The sequence below is a fragment of the Lepeophtheirus salmonis genome, chromosome 3 (assembly GCF_016086655.4).
Source record: "Lepeophtheirus salmonis chromosome 3, UVic_Lsal_1.4, whole genome shotgun sequence".
Lineage (NCBI taxonomy): Eukaryota > Metazoa > Arthropoda > Copepoda > Siphonostomatoida > Caligidae > Lepeophtheirus > Lepeophtheirus salmonis.
In genome coordinates, this window is record NC_052133.2 from 23,150,306 (window position 1) to 23,172,920 (window position 22,615).

The 22,615-nt window shown below is 31.0% G+C and overlaps 1 protein-coding gene and 1 long non-coding RNA gene across 4 annotated transcripts; both read left to right on the plus strand.

The window, feature by feature from the left end:
• Positions 1 to 1,192: 1,192 nt before the first annotated feature.
• Positions 1,193 to 5,944, plus strand: LOC121114703 (tektin-4). 3 transcript variants are annotated; one of them, XM_040708745.2, is made up of 10 exons: positions 1,193 to 1,418; positions 1,468 to 1,729; positions 1,797 to 1,945; positions 2,019 to 2,176; positions 2,236 to 2,355; positions 2,412 to 2,506; positions 2,560 to 2,620; positions 2,900 to 3,061; positions 5,349 to 5,503; positions 5,563 to 5,944. In XM_040708745.2, the coding sequence occupies exons 2-10, from the start codon at positions 1,473 to 1,475 to the stop codon at positions 5,777 to 5,779; spliced, it is 1,374 nt and encodes a 457-aa protein (XP_040564679.1). In that variant the 5' UTR covers positions 1,193 to 1,418; positions 1,468 to 1,472; the 3' UTR covers positions 5,780 to 5,944. The 3 variants fall into 3 exon arrangements, with proteins under 3 accessions (XP_040564679.1, XP_040564680.1, XP_040564681.1); XM_040708746.2 differs by having other exon boundaries at positions 1,234 to 1,348; positions 1,404 to 1,729; XM_040708747.2 differs by having other exon boundaries at positions 1,234 to 1,348.
• A 15,116-nt stretch (positions 5,945 to 21,060) lies between these two features.
• LOC139904851 (uncharacterized) lies at positions 21,061 to 22,348 on the plus strand. The gene is made up of 2 exons (XR_011779099.1): positions 21,061 to 21,417; positions 21,531 to 22,348. It is a non-coding gene; the product is annotated as an uncharacterized lncRNA (long non-coding RNA).
• Positions 22,349 to 22,615: the final 267 nt, after the last annotated feature.

Consider the following 22,615-nt stretch of genomic DNA (forward strand, 5'->3'; position numbering starts at 1 on the left):
ATGGCTAATGATGTGAATTGGAGGGGTTATTTGAGAAAAAATTTAATACTTGTGACGAGCTCAATGTGTTAGCTGTTGAATTTTATAACATTTTGAGTAACTTGTCGTTCAGAAGAATTTCCATCAACGAAGGTACCCGTACGGGACACTCCGCACAAGAGATAATTAATTTCCTTCTTCACATATCCAAAATCAACATTTCATGACGTGATTAAGACCTTTGATGAGGAGGGAAAGACTGAGAGAGAAACTCATTCAACAAGGTCTGATGAAATCCATACAAAAAGGCTGATAGCTGGATTGAAACGATCAATTGATACTCATCTATACACATCAATTCGTAGGCATGTCAAGGACTGCAACGTCTTATAATTAGTCGTTAAAGTTATTCCGGATTTACCTTGTCCCCCCTGTATAAGAACAAACTATTGTTGTTTTAAAGAGCGCCTTACCGGGATTACTACCATGACACTACCATAACTTTGAAAATCCAGACAAAGTGAAAGACTGAAACTCTTCAATATAGTTTTGAGTCCAATGTAAAAATGAATTACTATTTTTTTCACTTCTAAATAAGTGAAACAGGATTAATGTCAACATAAATGAAAATGAAATGATATCATAAAAAAATGGTTCTGAACGGGTGTTATAATTATATATACCCTTAATGAAATGTATAAGTACCAGTTACAACTTGTTTAATATGCAATAAATTGTATATTTATATGAGTTTTTATTGAAATTACGAGTTACAAAAACAAATCGTCTTCTGATTGGATTTTTCTGAATTTTCCTTCTAGGATTTGAGATCTTTCATCTTGGTGTAATTCTTATGTTCATAAGATTATTCCAGGAGCCTAATCTTTGAATAGTTATTTGAAAAACTATATTCGAGACAAAGACTTGGAAGAGTTGAAACTGAGACAAAAGCAAGACCACAAAAAATTTGTTACCAAGAACCAATTTACAAAAACCAACTTAATATTATGTAAATATAATTTGTAAAGTTTCAACTAATGGCCTAGATTACTTATGGCTTGCATCAAAGTAAATAAAAATAAGTAGTACAATTTACTTTTTGAGAATAACAAGTTTTTCATTGGTAAGGACAAACATGCTACAATTGATGAAACATATTAGGTATCCATGACTACAAGGCTTACAAGTTCTAAGAATGTATGTAATCTACCTTAATAAGCCAAAAAAGTACACTACAAAGGTATGAGAGAAAATAAGTAGTGATTGGATTTCAATTTAACAAGTATGATTATTTTTTTCCAAAATGGATAAAATAAGAAACTATTAACGTTCCTTCTTCTTAATCGAATTTATTGTGTAAAAACAAAAAGTAAGGATTCAATGGAAAACTTAGTTGTTAACTGATTTGAGTCTTAACATTTCAGTATCTAGAAACAGAGGTTAGTTTAAATCAAAAGCAATTTCTTAATCATTTAACTATTACATCAGATAAGATGTCTGGAAGTCTTTATCCAGAAGCCTCTCAATATAAGCCATTGGATCGTCTCCCTGTAGAGGATGATAGAAATATCTTATCCACTGGGACAGATGGGATCGAAACAATTATTGAGAAGAGGCCCATATTAAATTCTTATCTTCCAGTGCATCCAATTCAAAGATACACTTTAAAAAAATGGTCTGTAGATGATTGGAATCGGCACAATGAGAATAAATATTTTCAAGCAAATAGAGACAAGGAATCGTCCAGAGTGTAAGTAAAAGTTCTGGAACTACATAATATATTGTCTATGTGTGTTGTAATTTTCAAAAATGAACAGATTGAGGGAAGAGATCAAGGAGCTAATTAGAGATACGGATGTGAGAGCAAATAAGACACAAGTCAACAATACAGAATGCTTGGGTGAAAGGATTCAGAATATCAAATATTGGAAATTTGAATTGGAGAGAGGCATTGCTGATATGACCAGTGAGTTAATTAATTATGTTTTACATTCTTTCTTAGCCAGGAAAGGATATTGATCCATTTCAATCTATTTTAGACGAAATTTCATTATTAAACAGCGAAATTCGTCGACTAGAAAATGCGATCAAAGCTACAGAAAAACCAACAAGTATAGCTAGAGATTGCCTTTCTCATCGACAACGAAGAATTGATAATGACTTAGTTCAGGATGAAGCTGAAAAATCTTTATTGAGGGTATTGATATTGTATTCCATATCTTTATTAGATATTTATACAAAAATTAAATGTCTTAGGAATTAGAGATGATAAGTAACGTGAAGGATATTCTATCAAAGAATCTTCAACAAGCTCGTGAAAGAATGACAGCGTGCAGAACTGCTAAGGAAATTTTAGAGCATGATTGGAGCGATAAGGTATTTAATATTACACTTTTTTTGTTATCCTAGATATACTAATTTTTTATATACAGTTTATGTCTCATCGATTGGATTCTAAGAGTGTTTCACTCAAGAATGATCGTGGAAATCATGTATATAAGCCAGGAGTTGCTGCATATTTTGAAAGGTTTGGCTTCAAATATTTTAAATAATTCATAGATTTGAAATTTTTGTATTTAGGGAGTCTAATCCAGAGAATTGGTTAGAATTTAGTCAAAAGAACTTACGTGCATCAGAACAGGTAATAATTGTTTCTTAGTCAAAATCAAATTGATATTTTTTATTAAATACAGTAAAACATTTATTATTAAGCGAGAGCTGAAAAAGTTGGTATTTTGATACAATCGTAAATTTAGAAATAGTGGGGCTATAATACAATAAATGATATACGCCTGAGCAATAATGGGATACCATTCATTCTTAGATAGAGATAAAGGGATCCCTTCCAATTTTAGGAGATGAATTAATTTGTGCAATGATATCTCTATAACTATTATATAAATTAATTTCATTCCTTTAGGAACGTGAGGCAAGTATTCGATTAAGGGGTGTCATCAATTGCATCCTCTCTCAAACGAGTGGAGATTTAAGAGGACAAGCTGATAGAGTTGAAGAAGCTCTAAATCGTCGAATAGCAGAGACAGAAGATGCTGTGAGAAGATTAGAAGGAGAATTAAAATCGGTAAGTTCTTATTCTATTAATACTTTTGAATTCCTGATCAAATTTTATGATAAAATTGAAAATTATTTATAACTAATTACAATTATGATTGATATATTTATGAATTTTCTTGCCTAACCCTAATCAGTAAACATTAAAAAAAAGTTAACTTAACCGGCCTTAACTATTGCGGGGTCCTATGCAAAATAGATTGCAGAGGGCTAAACCAAGGATAATAACCCTAGTCAACAAAACTTAAACTTTATTCACCTTTAAACTGAAATAAGTTTTTACCACAAGAAACATGAAAATGAGCTTTATAACCACCAAAAATCTGGTTCAGAGTGTTTTTTTTTTAAAAAACATCATTTTTACAATATTCACATGATATAGTGTTATTTTCTAAGACAACTGTTTTACACATATTGTAGTTGGAATATTTTTACAACTAACCTTATTAGTGTTATTAAGTTGTGGACATAATTTTCTTCTATGTAATGATGAACAGTATTATATTTGTGAAGAATTTGCTCAGTACTAGGGTTTTCAGTTCCCAGGAAATACAGACTATCTCGTAAGTAGTCTGCAAAATACTGTGAAATTATAGTATTACTTTTTTTTAATTTTAGAATAGTTCATAAATTTGAAACAAGTTTCACTTATATTGTATAAGTATATTGTATTGTATTCTTATTTTCTTCATTTCTATCAGTATCACTAATAGTGATCGATTTGGCTTTTTGAATTAAGTTAAAGATCCGACCTACAACAAAAACATAAATAATAAGTGATGAACGAGCTATTTTGTGATGGAGTCGGGCGTTGTATAATTATGAAATACACAACTCAACTCACTGGAATAAAGTTACCTCACTTATCACTAGAATCCATGTAACTTAAATTATAAAATATTTGAAATGTCACATATCATACTAACTCAAAAACACATATTATAATTTTAAATAAGGAACTTTGGGGCAGATATGGAATAGTTTCAAATCATTTGTCTGACACATGTGAGTTTTTTGGTTGATTCCTAGGCTTTATTTCCTTTTTCTATCCCATGTTCCATTGTTGATATCGGCCATTTTGGGGGCCTAAATAACCAAATTTTGTAAAAATCAAGACTCTTTTTCATTAATATTAAGGAAAATACTAAACTATTGGATGTCAAAATGGGACTAACAAATAAAAGGACCTTACTTTCTATCAAAAATTTATCCCTCTAGGTAATGTCTAGTTTATATATCTGACACTGAAATGCAAAATGCTGACACAAACGATCACCTTTAGTATATCTACGTGGCGTTTGATTATATAAAATATTATACATAGATATACTAAAAATAATAGTTTCCATCATTCGAAACATTCTACTGCTTCGTTGGACAGCATTTATTATCGAATAACCACTTGGACGGCATAAATCGTAAGAAAATTAAACCTTGTAATTCTTCAATGTGTACTTAACATTTAATTTAATGAGTTATAGTTAAATAAAACTACCACATTTTATTATGGAATAATTAAATGTGGAAGTGGGGAAGGGCCTTGGTTTTTCGATTTATTTTGCAAAAAAAAAAAGATCAACAAATTCAATTTTTTTTCACAAATTCACTATTCACAAAAATTTACATTTTTTGGATTTTTTTTTCTAAAACCATCCATAAAAAGTTAAAGTTTTTTCAATTTTTTTTTTCCAAAATTCATAGCTATTCACAAAAAATTAAATATTTAAAAAAAAAATTCAAAAATTAAGTTTCAAATATTAAATTTTTTGGAAAAAAATCTATACTTATTCACAAAAAAGTAAATTGAAAATATTATTTTTTTTGCTCTGCTTATAATTTGCCCGAACGACTTTTTTTTAAGAAAATAAATCTTCAAAAAAAAAAAAAATCAACTGTGTTTTTGCGATTTTTTTTTTTCATCCTGACTAAAAAAAAATCTATTAAAATGGAAAAAAAAATCCTTTATTCGCGAGGGGGCTACAGCTCCTCAAGCACACCCCCTGCGGACGCCCCTGAACTACCAATGAATTGTGTTCCTTTTTCATAAAGGTTGAGATATATAAATAGGATCATATCTTGGAAATTTACCATATTTTCTTTTAACTTATTACCTTTCATTGATGGACATAATAATACTTAAACTTTTTCCCGATTTACCTGGTATTCCCTGTAAATATCCTGATGTACATTTCATATACATAAATAATGAAAATGTTGAAATGTATAATAATAGATTAAATACTTGTCAATATTAAAACTTTTGCAAATCGTTAAAATCAATAGTTATTTTCTTGCAGACAGTTGTTGAAATAACAGATTTAGAAACATCCATCTCCAACTTGAATATGTCTCATTGGGACAAACAAGCACCAATTAAGGTAGCTCAAAGTCGTTTAACTAATCGGCATCAAAGACCAAACGTGGAAATGTGTAGAGATGATCCGGCACATGGGTATTTTTTTTCTTTGAAGTAAGAAACGTAATATCACATCCGTATACTATTTTTTTCAGACTCATTGAAGAAGTCAGAGAATTGGAAACATCCTTGACTAGACTAGAAGTCAAGTTATCCGATGGAGAGGATCGTCTCCGTGATTTACAACATAGTCGAACTGCAATTGAAAAGGAATTGACCGTAAAAAGGAATTCTATTCAAATTGATAGGGGAAAATGTTTAAGGATTCGATCAAGATACCCTTCGTTGAATACGCTTTGTGGGCATCAGTGATTTTTACATAGCTACGAGTATTTGTATAGTAGTTGTAGATTTATTTCTTATGTGTACATAGTTTTAATTAGTTAAGGAATAGATCTTTGAGTCAAAAGGAACAATAATGTAGCTTTCATATGTACTTAATACTTTTGAAAAGGAAATACAATACTAAAAAATTGATCATTTTTATTTCAATTTTTGTAATCATCCACAAATTCTTAACTCATATTACAGTTTACTTATGCCCGAACATTTATACATGTATACTCTAGGGACACATTATAGTTGTTTTCGGCCAAATTTACAAAATCTAGACACGTTATTGAACCAACATAATTATTTGTTTAGATTCAGTATGATGAATTATAATTTGAAAGTATTAGTTAAATAATTATAAATAATTATTTATCATTATTTAACCAATTTTTCAAACCAAAGCTTTAAAAGTAAACTCAAATTATAGTCAAATCCGAATCTTAGCAAAAAAACCCGTTTCCAACAACTACGTTGTTCATATTTTATGTGCATTTAGAACTATATTAAAAAATAAAGTAGATACATTAGACATGTTCATGAATCCTTTCTTTTTAGGAGTCCGAGTCAAATCTTGACCCTTTAAAGTCACACTCAAGTCGATTCGTGGATATTTTTGACCGAGTTTAATTTTTAGTCCACTCATGACTTGCTAATCTTTTCATTTCCATTCTGAGTCGAGTCAAAAGTTGCACTTTAATAAGATTTATTTGTACCACTAGAGTCCTAGTCCCTAAAGATGGGTTACAGCATCTATCGTAGGTCTACACGTACGATAGATGTGGTAACCCGCCTTTCCTCTGAATGTAAACATGAACATAAGAAAACTTTCAGCCTTCCTGGTTAAATTGGAGTGCAATGCAGAGAGGATTTCAACCTTAGTAATCGGGGCCATCAACAAGTTAACAGTGGGAGGGGGGCTCTTTGTGAAAACTTGTTCAATAACTTTGGAAACGAAGAAACCATATCAGTTTACTTATTTAACCAATTGTAAAGATGCGTAACTAAGAGAACACTGAACGAATTCAACCAATCAACGTTAATAAATCAAAAATATATATATTAACAGGAAAGTTTATCAAGATTTCATAGATACTGGATCTAAGAAATAACAATGCAATTGAGTGTGAGCGTCCTATTAAAGAAGAAAATAAAAGGGAGTATATATAGAGTTGTTTAAAAAAGTGTAAGAAAACTGAATGAAATCTCACAGGTATTTAGATAAACTCATATATTTTACAACTATAAACTTTATAAAGTTATATAAAATATGAATGAGGACTGATTTTTTTCAACGAGCATGTGTAGCTAAAGATCATATTAAAAAAGAAAAGAAAAGGGAAGTACTTTATATAACATAAAAAATAATGAATATGACTTTAGATGAGGTTTAGCAACGAACGTGTTACAAATTGTTAAAAAAGAAAAGAAAAGGAGAGTACCTATATATTTTGTTGTAAATCTTAAGCAATTTCTAGCGTGTGAGTTTAGTTGTGATTGGCAATTTAAACAAACAAACAAACAAGAATGTGCCTTTCGTTCATTCTTGAGGAGATAAGTACTGAGTAATGACTTAGAAATTTACTCATGAAAAACGTCAAGTAAGACTGAAAATTTCTTAAAGAATTATCTTTTATATAAATAAAGCAAAGTTTGTATGTTTATCGACGCCTTATAACTCCAGACAATGATAGATAGTACCTCTAGTACTTAGCCATTACTCTTAACCTTTATAACATATGAAATCGATATTTCAATTGATAATTATAAAAAAAACTGATAACAATCAATTATTTAACTATAAACGTACAAGGAGGTATTAATTTTTATAGAAACTGACTTCATTCTTTGAAGAAAGCCGGAAATATCAATCTTCTATTAGATTAATAAATGATATTCATATGTTTATTTTGATCATAAATTTTGGTAAATATAAATATGAACAAGGAAATTTGAGCGGCAGGTGTTAATTTCTCAAAGCAACTATAGTTAAAATGAAAACTATTCCTAAATTTGTAAATTCTAAGCCATTTTTAGCATAAAAGTTTTTTGTTTTTTTTTGTAGTTCACAACATGAACATTATTTTATGTGTAATTGTATTGTCCTAAACAATAATTCTGTAATTCTTGAGGAGTGAACGTATGTGTATGAAGTAACGAGGAGTGTGTGTGCTCATAAAAGACAGAGAGTAACACTGAGGACTGTTGAGGAGTTATAAATGTTCTTGTTAGAGTCTGAGTAGAATTGAGACTGTCTTTGTTTTATTTCCTACCTCCATCATAGCTAATTGTAGCTGATTTAATAAAACGTTCTGACAGCTAATCTTCTCTCCTCCCAGACATTCTTCAAATGGTTGATTGTCACTTTATTTCATATTAATAATTTTATTTATTTCTTAACAAACTAGAATCCAAATGACTGAAAGACTGACTCCAAGACGAGTAAAAAAAAAACTACTTCATCTCTGACTGACAAAAGATTTATTAAATTTACGTAAAGATTCATGAATTGCAGCCCCCTCCAGTTTAAAAATCCTATTTTCACTCATGTCAAATAGTATTAGTAAATAATACAGGTGATGAAAGTATCTTTGGAGCTATGAAGGCTTTTTATAAGCAGAAATACTGGATAAATAACAAGAAAAGGAGACAAAGTTTCTTCCAATTGTAAGTTCAAATCAATACAGATATGGTGATGAGTAGGATGTGAAAATTTCCGAAATCCCTCCAATCCTGAGAGAATGTCCTAAAAAATATGATAACATTGAAAGACGATAATGCTGACTGAGATTAATATAGTTCCCCTTGGTCGCAAATACATCTGAATGATCAAAATAGTACTAATATATTGTAGGTTACCGACATATACTTTTTAAATTATTCGACAATTCTCGTACTTCAAGTTTTTGTCTTGAATTAATGAGATGTTTTAATATGAATGAAAGATTCATTATCATCTTTTAATGTTGGAACAACCTAAAAATAATAAAAAGACTGCAGTCTATTCAATCCACGGAGTATATACCGATCTTGGATGAAACAATGTAATCTGTAGTACAGTAAATGTAAATCTTCTTGTGAAGACAAGAAATCCTCAATAACACTGTTTTTGATGTACCTACATTATTTTTTTAGAATCTTTGAATTGTGAATTTGAGATCAGCGTGTCTGCATAACAAATTTATATCTTGGGGTTGAAATGTCCAAGGATGAAAATTTTTGTAAATAAAATTAGAAGGGTCATAAATATGGAGGCCAGGATGAAAAGAATGATGATATATTTTACGGTCAATGACCCGTCACTAGGAATTTTCTTCGTAGTAGGGGATGATTAACTTAAATAGAGTTTCATGGCAGTCATTTCGAGGAGCTTAACGAAAATGACCAACATTTTTTCTTATGAAAGTAAAGATAACTTTTATTAAGGAATGATTACTTTTAAGCTCCTAAAGAAAGGCAACGACAACATACGAACATATAACAAGACTTTCTCTTCATACAATTTATAGAAATCTAAATACTATATGTATTTATTGGAGCCCTCTGATCCCTTGTACAATGAAAGGAAATATGGATGTTTTAATAATTTATTGTTAATTTTAAAGCATTTTTGAGTTAGATACTATTCACTTATACTTGATATCAATTTGACTACTGTTTCTTTCTCTATAGAATGTGACAATTTAATACAAATATGATGATATCCAGATCATCCTTTTAAATTTATTTTGGTATATTGAAATCCGTTTTAACTTATTGTTTAACCCTGCATTTTTTTCATTTAGATAGAATTGTAATTATTTATTGCCATGTCGGTAATTTCAAAATTATTAGATCAATTTTTTTAATATTATAATATTAGCAAAGCGTAGTGAGAATAATATCGACGTTATTTTTTATTTCTACAGTATGCATACAATTTCATAATTTAGAAAGATGAAAGGGATCGGGAAAGGAATGTTAAATATTCCAAAAGTTCTTCAAATATTTAATTAGAAATAGATAGGACCATTTTTGAAACCTATGGATTGAGAATGACAATGAGAATTTAAATAATAAACATCTTTAAATAATTATAAAAATAATTTCCCTATGTCAAAAATACAAATTAATGTTCCTGTAAATTGTTCTCTCTCAATGTATATAATTATAATTTATAGTGTTCTCTGAATGTGTAGATGAGAAGTTTATATTAGTCGCCCCTCTCTTTTCACTAGGCGGGACACTCACTCCTTCACTCACTTCCCCCACTGGCTGCGTCCCTAGCTGGAGGAACATGTTGCAGCTTCCAATTTTAAGCCAATCAGAATTAAGAACTACTAAATCCTACCTTCCTTGCCTAGAGTGTCTACTCTTTACATAGAGTCCTTTAGTCCCACTCATATATTCTTAATTATCATGTTCTTTATTTTTATTATTCAATGCACAGACTGTTTATTAGAGCCCGTGGGTCCTGTTTTTTTGTATTGCGTAACCTGATATGCTCCGGAACAAAAAAAAACTTAAATAGTAAGCTTATAACGAGCTATTTTTTGATAGTATAATTATGAAATAAATAACTCTACCCGTGGGCTGAATATATACTCCCACATCATTAGAAACCATGGAATTATTTTTATAAGAATATGAGACATCCTCCATACTCATGCTCATACTGCTTCAAAAACGCATATTATATCCCAAATAAAGCACTTTTGTGCAGATACAGAAGAGTTTACCTGACAGATAAATAATGTGTGAGTTTTTTAGATTAATTATAGTATGAAACTGGTGCCAGAAACTGCATACTGTTTTGAACTTTGAAGAAGTTGAGTAAAATGACAAAAAGTGAAATGTGAGCCAATTACGCCCACTATAACCTACAATAAGGAAGGTTACTTTTTTCAAACGTTCGCAATTTTCTTTGGTCTCATCCCATCCCCCTACTAACGGGTTTTAATTAAACACATACTAATGAAGATTAAGTCCGGTACAAATGTTACTCTACCATGTGAGTTGCTCATTATGGTTCCTTACAACAACATACCTCCATTTTCTTTTAATCAGGAACAAAATTGTCCTACATTTTTTTGTCTATTTTATGCAATTTAAATAGAAAAATACCTAAATACCCATTGAAGATGATTTTCTGGAAGCGGCCAAAATTGTTCGAAGTCCTGCTTTGTTGAGAAAAATTACCAAAAAAATATATAGAAGTATCACAGCCAATCAATGAATGCGATCGCTGATGGCATCGAAGTAGCGTCCCATGTCATCAATGAAAACCTACACTAACACATGCACTATGCACGTCGCAAGGGACAGCTTATAACCTCGTAAAATAGGGAGAAAAGTGTTACCCGATCCGAGACTTTGATCTAGCTAAAACCAAGGTTCTTATGAAGAAGGGGAGGTTAGCGTTTTACTGAGTACCCATTCTAGTTTTTGTTGATTACCCCTATATCCCACTAATATCAAAATGTGTTTGTTGTTAATTTGTCTATCAAGCTTCTTATTCGTGTTCCAAACATTCATTTATTTAGCATGACTTAAACCTTGTTCAGCTATTAATATTCTTACTAGAGTGCCCATTCTTGTTTCTTTTTGTTTTTGACTATGAAGATCAAATTTTCTTCATCTTTCTTCATCATCTACATATTAATAAATCCTTTTGGTTTTAGATCTATTTCTTGTCGTACTTGACGGTTCCATTACAAATCTGTCATGAGTTTTTTCGTATTAAATCTGGGTTTAGAGCATTTGTATTTAAATGTCTTCAATTTTAGTGAGACAAAAATAACTCCAAATAGATATATATAATCTATAGACCATAGTTTGTCTATTTGAACAAAAAAAAGTTTTGTTGGATCTATGGAATAACAATGTAGTAATATTAATTAAAGGCATTTTCCACGTAGCATCGTTCGTGTATGCAGGGTAGACTCCCTGGTGTATATTATATACTTATTTTTGATATAAGAAATAACAATGGAGTCATAAAAATGAAATCTTGTAGAGCTTGAGTAGCTAAGGCTCTAGAAACTAAAGTACTTCTTGGCTCTTCAGGTCATATTTTTTGCCCCTCCATCTATTATTATTATTCATTTACTCTCAAGAGAAAAAAATAGTTATATTATTTATTAACTACGTGTGAATGTACTCATGAAAACGGAGAGTAAAACTGATGATTTCCTGGGGAGTTATCTTCTATATTTTTATACAAAGTTTGTTTGTTCAACGACGCCTAATAACTCTGGACAATGATGGGTACTACCGTTAGAAATATACAAATATATCTTTGTTTATTTATTTATATTAAATAATTTTATTTTTTAATTAGCAGGTATAATATATAAATATAAAGTGTATAACTATAAACACTTAACTTCAAGCAATTTATGCAGACCAAAAATTAAAATCAAATTAATATTCATGCTGAACCTAGACCTTTTAGAAGCAAATAGTTTTTTGTTAAAAGAAAAAAACTAATATTTACACTCTCCAAACTAACCAATTAAAAGGTGTATATTTAAAAAAAATATAAATTACAATTGATATAAATTCATATTTGAAACAAACATAAAATTTTGTATAGAATAGGTATATTTTGATATCAATTATTGATTTTTTTTTCATGACTAAAACTTGCCTCCATCCCATGAAAAAAGTTTAAAGGTACTCAAAAAAAATTATTCAGATTTATATGACTAAACAAATTAAATATTCGTGATAAACATCAACTTCACTAGAAACGGAACTTGAAATAATTTTTTTTTACTATTCTATTAAAAGTAGAAAGAATTGTATGGGAAAAAGTGCATATTATGAAACACAACCTTTAATATAGAAGCTTAAAATGGTTTTTTGAGGCTCACAATTTAAGAATATATACAAACTGCTAACCAAAAAATACATAGAATTGCTTAAATAAATATTCATTGGCTTTGTTTGAACAATATGTTTATTTCACATGTAGATAGATAATTGACATAAAATAGAATTTATTTGAAGCCCTTGAATAGCTTTTTAATCACCTTCAATAGATCAATTTTGGAATTCTAGCAAGCCCTATTACATGATGATTTAACCTCGTATTTGTATTAACCTTGGCATGTTGGAGTGTACCCATAATATCTTATAACTACATGACTACTTTATCTAAGAAACTAAAATGTACTAAAAAGCGTGTGTAGCTATGCCTCAGCACGTCATATTAAAAAAGAAAAGAAGGGGAGTACACTATACATCTATATCTTATATAATTGAATACTCACACTTGCCAAGGTTAATACAAATACAAGGTTAAATAAATCATCATGTAATAGGGCTTGCTAGAATTTTCAATTTGATACCGTGCCGACTGTTGAGCAAGACACACCGATTTTGACGTCATAGAGGATAACAACAGTATATAATAATAAAAGTTATATGATTAATAGTAAGTATATCCTCTTTACGTCACTATTTAAAAGTTTGTTGGAAGTCAAACATCAGTCGGAATAGCGTTTTGTTATTTCCTTGCATTTCTTAGTAAATATTAGTCATCCTCACAAAGAAAAGAAAAAGAAGCTCAGTTGTAAGTTGACTATTCCATGTGTTTAGAATTCCATACTTATATGACACATTAGTGGTAGTACATAGTATTGTCCATAGTTATTATGCGTCGTTGAATAGACAAGCTTTGCTTTATAAATATAGAACAGAGCTACCCTAGAAATTATCAGTGTTAAACACATTCTTTCATGAGCATACTCACACCTAGTTACTCAATAGATAGATGATAGATGTTCTCTTCTCAAGAATGAAAGAAAATGTATAATAACTGGAGAAACAATTAATATGACGTTATGACTCATAAGCCAGGTAGTATTTTAGTCTCTAGAACACTGACTAGCTGTACACACTTGATTCTTCAGCAAAACGGCTCTGAAATCTCATCAATATAAATACATTGTCATTTCTCAGATCAAAAATATGAATATGGTATACGTCAGGGTGTTCTTCATACAGCGCACACTGAATACACACTCGATGCTATATGCAAAACTCCTGCAAGATTTCCTGAATATGACTATATTCTTATTTCATAGATCCAAGTTATATATTATATATTTTCAAGGATCCATACATAATTTTTAATGGTTAGATCAATCGATGTCACTTTTGAAAGACTTTTTCATGACAAGTAGCAATGTTTTTTTTTTTTTTGTTTTTTTTTTAAACAAATGTTTCACTCTATTCAGTCAAATTGTATCAACTCACTGAATACTCAAATTCTATCTCATACTCACATAATGAAATTCCCTTAACAGAACATCCTATTAGATAGAAGGGATTAAGATTAATAAAACAAAGTTTGTCTGTCTGTTTCTTGACGTCTACTAATTCTGAACAATGCCTCTAGTAAATAAATATAACGATAAATGCAACAATTAAGACTATTGACAATCAAGAAAGGATTATGGGCCTTTTTTTTATCTATTATTTTTAATACTAATTCTTTCTTTTTTCTAGATGACTTTTTCTCATAAAATAGAGCTTTCTGTGTTCATTTCTTCATTAAACTTTCAAAATTGTCTTGTTTTGTCTATATAAAGGGCTTTTCATTAACAGTGCTCACACTTTTTTTTTAAATAAATAAAACGAAAACGGTTTGTGATATTGACGATTTCTTTATTTGCCGTTAAAATACATTCAAGTTAATCTATAAATGAAATTCGATGTCGTTTGAATGACCACCACGTGCACGTTTTACGAAGTCCAATCGTTAAACCCAATTTTCGACTACTTTTCCGCATAAGTGGCTGAAACTGCAGCAATTTCGCGTTGAATATTTGTTCTGAGCTCTTCTAACGTCGACCGATTATTGGTGTAGACCAGGGCTTTCACGTGACCCCAAAGAAAATAGTCTAGAGGTGTTAAATCGCACGAGCGAGGCAGCCAATTGACTGGTCCATTTCTGGAGATAAGACACTCACCAAACTTACTCTTCAATAAATCAATTGTAACATTTGCTGTGTGTGAAGTGGCACCGTTTTGTTGAAACCACATATCGTCCAAGTCCATATCTTCCAATTCAGGGCAAAAAAAAAATCAGTTATCATGGCGCAGTAACGATTTCCATTCACAGTAACGTGGCGATTGTCATCGTCGACGAAAAAGTACAGCCCAATGACACCGTCAGCATGCAATCCACATCAAACAGTAATTTTTCGGGGATGTAATGGCGCTTCATGAATCACGTGTGGGGGTTTTCCGGCCCAATAGGGCATATTTTGCTTGTTAACAAAGCCATTGGGTCAAAAATATGCCTCATCGCTCAAGATGATTTTATGTTGAAAGTCAGGATCATTTTGGAATTTTCCTTCAGCCCATTTTACGAATTCCCGACGTTTGAAGTGGTCAAGCGGCTTCAGTTCTTGTGTCAACTTGGTCTTATACGGGTGTAGGGCAAGATCTTTTCGCAAAATTCGCCACAACGATGTCACAGAGATGCCCAACGATTGAGAACGGCGCGTAAGACACAAATTTGGCTCCTCTTGAATTGATGCACTTTCGGCAGCAATATTTTTTACATTTCGTGCATTTCTTTGTCTCACTGGCACAGAAACATTATGTAGCGTGTAAGTGGACTCTAATTTTTTCCCCAAACGTTGAATTGTTGATTTTGCAGATCGATTACGTTGACCATAAATTGGCGCTAACGCTCTTAAAGTTTGGATCAAAGACTCACCACTTTTGTAATAAATTTTAATAATTTACATGCGTTGCTCGAGTGTGTACTGCTCCATGAAAAAACTACAACTATTTCTGAGCACAGCTGTGAAAAAAAAACAATAACAAATATGACGTTGTTTTCGAAACCTATCAACGTAAAATGTGAACGTCCCTATTGAAAAACCCTTTAGTATTTTGTCAAGAAGATGAAATGTTTTTTTAATACACATGTATATTTGTATGAAATATTATATAAATGTAACAATGCAATTAGTTAAATTGTATATTTTTATAGTTCATGTTTTTTTTGTTTTTTTTAAATTTTGAGGCTCTAGGACACTAATAAGACAGGGAAACACAAAATTTTCACCAATGAAATTAAGCCAAGAATATAATTTATCTTTGAGCGCAAAATCCAAAACTGATCTCAGTTTTTCTTTGGGTCTTCAGGTTTAAAAAATATTTGAGATTATAGTAATTCGAGACTTTTATCGTTCAGAGACATTTCTCATCATTAAGACAATCACCAAATTGAAGTGTGATGAATAAAACTGATATAAAAAGGTATTTTATGATATTTTTTTATTTGATTTGATTCTGTATCCTCTTCTGAACTCGATATATTTCCATTTTTATACTGAAAAATGATGAAAAACTACACTCTTCTTGAGACCATTATAACAATTTCATCATTCATAGTAATAAGGAGTAACATAGCTCCTATTATAGAAAAATATTCCATTTTATATGATGGGAGAGGGGGGATTAATTACTGTTATGAAGAAGATAACCTTAAACCACAACGACCGATTAAATAATAAACAAAAAGGAAGAAATAGGACACGCAACCACCGTTTTTCCTTTTCTAGTTTTTAAAGGTAATTTTTTCATTACAAACTACTCAACTCTACTCATAATATGGGAAATGCCTACATATATTTGGGATTTATTATTTAATACGGAATACCCATAATTGGGTATAGTTATATTTCCGTTTCTTTTCTTTTCTTTTTTGGCTTTCTTTTTTTTAAAGAATGTTTAGGGCCATGAGTATGATAAATACACAATTCAAATACTTATATATTTCAACAAAACAAGAACACGCGGGACAATTATGTATTTACGACGTACGTAGTTTCTAGAAGTACAAAGAAAGTTGTGGTTTGTCCCACATTATATATGTACAAGGCAAAATGTTTCATCTCATGTAAACAGAAGGGACGTTGTTGAATGAGTCCAACACACGAATGTTTACAGAATTTTATTTCATTTTCGAACCTAGATCATTTGATAAAAAAAAAAAATAAAGATCTTAAACTTGTTTCAAGAGAAAACATGCAACGAATACAAACCAGGTTGTGCAAAAGTTTTGAAACTCTTTTTATAACTAAATATTTCCAGGAATATTTTCGTACTACACCAATTTGATTCTTTTTACCTTCTAGAGAGAGCCCAGAGTCTCTTCTTTTTGTTTACGTTAAATTCAAATCATTAGAGTATATCATCATTTCGCAAGAACCAAAAAAGCGAAAAATTACAAACTTGCTTGCCCCCAAAATGTACGCAAAATGAGTCGGTTGTTTTTTTTTGCCAAATATGCCTCAAAGGCAACCGTTTACCATGTCAAGGAGCGCACAGTGCTATCTTAATTTTTGTTTTGGATGATACCCTCTTAATTGTTGTATCTTTCAGTTCACTATCAAGCAAAATCCTTATTTTGGAAAATATGCACAAATATGCGCAAGTTATTTTTATTTTATAATCTTCATTACTGATGTATCTAACTACCTCATTGATTTTTTTTTGTGGACACATTTTTTTTTCTATACTAAAACATTAGGTAAATAAATAATTTTATGTATTTAATCATAAAAATAGTAATATTTTCAATAAACAAAAAACTATTTTATATATGATACATAAATATAAAACGTACAAAAAATTACTGTAAAATAGTTACCTTGATATATCTTTATTTAAAATTTATGTACAAAGCTCTAAATAGCCTTCAAACTTTAACTCGATCATAAGTATGTAGTATAATATAGGTACTTGCAAATTAAGTTACAAAAAACAATATTACTGTTCATTAAATTCTTTTTTATACATCAACAACAAAATATAGACACATTTTTTTTAGATGTTTATAGAAAAAACCTAATTCAACAATATTAATATTTAGGGGTTTGGCCGTTTTTCTGTAAAATAAAGCACTACAGAGCGCCTAAATAAGGTTGAGGATCTCAGTGAAACCCCCAGGAGTAGTCATCTTAGAAAATTGACGACTGAACCTATAGTAAAATTGTGGGACAAGAACCAAATCTGAATCCCCTGGATTATAGTATCTGGTGGCAAGTAGAGTCTCAGGCCTTCAGAATCCGACACCCAAATGTTGTAACCTTAAAGGACTCTGTCAATAAGCAGTGAACTGCCATGCCATAGGCCTAAATCAAAAGCATCTTCAGGAAACTCTGCTTCCGTATGGAAACCGTTATTCCTGTCTACGACGGCCATATTCAAGATTAATTATCCATGATATCATTATTATAAATTATATCATAAAATTGCTTCAAATACTGAATATATATTATTCATCATTGTTTAATTCGTTCATTTTAATCTCAAATCTTTTGCACAACACGATATGTTTTTTTTATTCAGGTTATTCGTAACATAAAAACTAAATTATATTCAAATGACCATTAATTTTTTATTATTATTTAACTTTTACTTTTGACAAAGGTTGTGTTTTTGGTGATTAATTTTAGAATTACAAGCATAAACAAAGAATTGAAATGTTATAAATGTATGCTAACCTAACACGTCTTTAGCAGCTATTGTAATTGGGGATATGTACACAAACAAAATTGCACATTGGATATGCAAAGAGCTAATTTTGATTTAGTGATTTTCTACTATTGAATCTTCAAATGTATTCAATTAAAAAAAACGTAGCATCTTCTGCTAACTGCATTGTTCTTATAAACAGTTCTCCTAATCAAGAGCATTTTGAGTATGTAAAAAAAAGAAATCAAAAATTGACATGGTGCCCCTTACAATTTGAAGAATGTTTTGAATAATAGCAGCTTGGCTTTCGTGATGTTTCATTAGATCAGCTACAAGCAGATGTGACGGGGAAGGGAGAGGGAGAAAGACATTATCAAGAATAATCCCATGTTGACCCTCAATTCTACTCTGAGTTCAACATGGAGTTACAAATGTAACTCCACAAAAAATCATCAATGTTACAAAAGTTTAATCCGGTTTTGTATATAATAGAGTAGGAAGTTCAATCTTCATGAATTAAGTAATAATGACAACAGATTTTTAGTATTGATTATGGAAAAATGAATAAATGCTCTTGATGTGAAATTAAGAATGAAGACTTTAGCTTTAACTATACTATATTAGTGAAATTCATGACTCCCTCAATGTGTCTGAAGAAGACAACAATATCATTGAATGTCTTATGGGCCATGGTGAAATAAAAACAGTTTTTTCCAATAACGCTAAGTTAAATCAAGTTAAATGTTATGCAGATTCTTGACTTTAATTTTTACTGGTACTCCACTTCAAACTTCAAAATCTTTTTAAAAGTGTGACACTAATCTTGAAAAAATATTCACTAGGCTTTAGCCTTGAAATTAATGTTGAAAAACACTAAAAAAATCCATATAAAGAACGTGTTCAATAAAAAATAACCCCTTTTCACAACCCACTGAAAAATTAAAACTGCTTGGGGCATGGATAGATAAAAAAAATGTTGAGATGAATCAAAATGACATCTTATCGAAACTGAGGAATGCTCTAGAGTTTTTTTGATTTTTTTTTAAATCGTTAACTTTAAATATGTGTGATAAGGCAACAGGATGGAAAACCTATATTATACAAAAATTTATAAATCTTTTACGTGTTACACCTTTACATGCTGATATTTTAACGATAATGTATGACATTGAAAGTAATTTTTTTCAATTAAGTAAAAAGAAAAATTTATCTATAAAAAGACTACACAACTCCAAAAAAATTGGTAGCCTATCAGTTATTGATTGTTCAACACCATGGAGGTCCTTGAATCTCTATTGGATCGGTCACCTTTGACATAACGATCATGTATGGAGCATTCATGTCAAGAAGTTTCTTATGAAACAAGGACAAAACTATCAAAGTAATCCCTGCAATAGAGTGTCCAAAATTTTAAAGACGCTCTCTGCATACCCTTCAAGACTAGAGGGATTCTGCAAAGGCTGAAAAGAAATTTTCAAGTCTAATGAACTATCTTTAGAATGGTAGATGCTGGTGAAGGAATGTAAGAGTATAGAACCCATGATATATATATCTTTGCTGACGTTTCTACATACCTGTTTTTTTCTAAACATAATAGTCTTACAACACTATTATTCTATATTAGATATTAGAATTATAGAAAACATACCTGAAGTTACCAGAGGTTTTACTAGTAAACTTCTAACTTCGGCAGAAAAATGGCTTACATAGTGTAAATTATCCGGTACCCTGGAGTTTAAAAGTAAATTTTATAAGGACAAATGTGGAGAATGCCCTTTTTGCTGTATAAAGGAGACTACTAATCATTTCTTGTGGGAATGTCCTCTTTTAAATATAATATATAGAGACGTTCTTTCTGTTATAGATAACTCCTTGGGGGGTGCCAGCTACAAAGTGATTATTTTTTGACCTTTTATAGCGGGATAGACAGTCAAAAAGTTAATTTGTACTCCCTAAGGTCAAGGAAAAGGAAAGATTTGCATCACTACTAATATATCATGTATACTAGAGTAGGCTTACCCAGCGTTGCCTGTCCATTAAGAAATTAAAATTTATCTTTGAACTCTTCAACTTCATATAAAAGAAAAAAAAAGAGAATTATTATGTATCTTTGTACACTTTTTTTTAAAAGGAGATTATAAGTAGTAAATTTTTTAATACTAAATACAGTCTCGTCGAGTTCAGTCATGCTCCGGTCAGTTCATTCCTACATATTAGTTCTAAAATTTATAAAAACTTTCTTTCTTTCTTTTTTATCAGTTATTGTAGTACTGACAGTCCGACGGACCGACAGCCTTAAGGACTGGTCCCCAGGACTAATGAGACCGATTCCAAGACTGGACTGGACTGATTAAATAAATACTAATACAACACAAATTATAAGGTTTAGAGGAGAAACATATTCAAGTTGAAGTGCCGTTCGCTCAACTTTCATATTATTGTCAAAAATCATTTGTCCTATCCTCTCTTCCTTTTTTCTTCTCTAAACCTTAAAATCATTTTAAAAAAGTGTGCAAAGATACACACCAACATGCAGAAAAAGTCATTCTTAAAATTTCACGGTCTTTATTTAGCATTTAGTATATAGAGGGGATCCGTGTAAAGAAAAAAGTAAGTATAGCGTTTAAAAAAGGAAAAACGATTGAAGCTTGTGTTTTTTTTTTAATATTTAATAAGTGTGGGTGTGTTAACATCTCCAAGGACTCCTGTAAGCAGAACCGGACACGCGCAAACATGTTTTAAATACGCATGTAATATGGGTCTATTGAAATTACATTTCTATTGGTGTTTGGTAAGATAATAAGCAATAACTAATAACTATTAGTTACTTTGTGGACGACATCTTTATTGTGTTTTGTAACTCCAATCATACCCACTAAGTGTTGTGCTCCAGGGTGTAGAACGGGCAATGACAACGAGCCACAATAGTCTGATGGTACGATCCATCTGTGGCCAAACAAAGAAAGAAACCCCAGACTTCATACCGCCTTGCTGAGTAATTCCAAGAGAAACAGATATGAAGAAGACTGATTAGGCACCATTCAAAAGTACAAAGCTGTGTTCCCTGCATTTCAACTACTCTGATTTCATGTGTGAGTCTAAAAGAAGTCAGACCCTCGCAAGTCTCTAAAGAATAGGTAAGACAGCTGCTCATTTTTGATGTGTTCTGTAGGGACTGCTGTTTTCGCAATTGATAATTTGTAAAAAATGTTGGGAAGATAGTATACTTATAACTATCCTTCTTTTACAGGTATCTCAAACCAGATGTTGTACCATTCCTAGGGCCAAACTGCCCTAACTACCTCTCAACTCTTAAAGCGTCATCAAGGCCAACTCAAGCTGCATCCACGTCACGTAGGGCTCAACAGTTCAATGACCTACACCAGCATCTGGAATTTGAACTCTTGATTGAGGAGTCAGTCCTCTCTGTGGAAGAACTTGGTGATAAATTGTAGAAGAAGATCCGCTGTACATCATGCCAAGAGCTAATGCTAATCAAAGACTCAATAACCTTCGATAGCCCAACCAATCAGCATGTAGACCTGAAAGAGTTCATCGACATAATGAGCAGAGGTGGGTTGTCGACTCCAAGCGACCTTCTCTACCTCTCCTGTCTTTATGCTCACTCCATATTCTCTTACATCACATATACTCCTGAAGAGAAAGACAGTTTACTTGGCACCTCAAACCCTAGAGCTTCATTTGTTGCCATATTCATTGACAAGATACAGGACAGTTTAAACTCTGACATTATCGCCGTTGTGGGAGTAAAGTGCGAGGAAGGACACTCCTGGTCAGCTTTTCTTCAAAGAATTTTATTCGCTTTGTTTAATGTCATGGGTAAAAATTTAAGTACTAAACTAAATGATGACATCCGATTTTTAACAAAAAAAGAGAATGGCAGCTAAGAATTCAGAAGTTAATAGAAAAAACCTAAATTTCAATAAAAAAATTCTGACTTGTAGACTTGGACCAACTTTGCACTTTTTGATAGTTCCTTTTCTTTTTTTATATGTTTTTAATGTTTATTTTGATTAAAGTACTAATAAAATACCACTTCTTTAGAAATATATAGCATCATTTTTATTATTTTCATGATTTTCCCTAGCAAAATACTTTTAAAAACTCATTATTTGGAACAAAACACTTTAAGAGAGACATTCCAAATAGAATAGACAAAGACCCATATTAGAAACATGTGAGTGCAGTGTCTTGTCCTGCTTAGAGGAGTCCTTGATATCTCCCTCTGAAAATCTTTGTTGTAAATTGATTTAAAAATGCATCCTAAAAATAAATATTATGAATTTAAATATAATTATAATATTTTCACCGCAC

What these genes read in the sequence shown, in the direction of transcription:
- LOC121114703 (XM_040708745.2), top strand. Translation starts at nt 1,473, where the DNA reads ATGTCTGGAAGTCTTTATCCAGAAGCCTCTCAATATAAGCCATTGGAT. An exon ending in AGGCATTGCTGATATGACCA is followed by an intron (nt 1,946 to 2,018) that starts GTGAGTTAATTA and finishes AATCTATTTTAG; the next exon opens with ACGAAATTTCATTATTAAAC. An exon ending in AGAGATGATCCGGCACATGG is followed by an intron (nt 5,504 to 5,562) that starts GTATTTTTTTTC and finishes TATTTTTTTCAG; the next exon opens with ACTCATTGAAGAAGTCAGAG.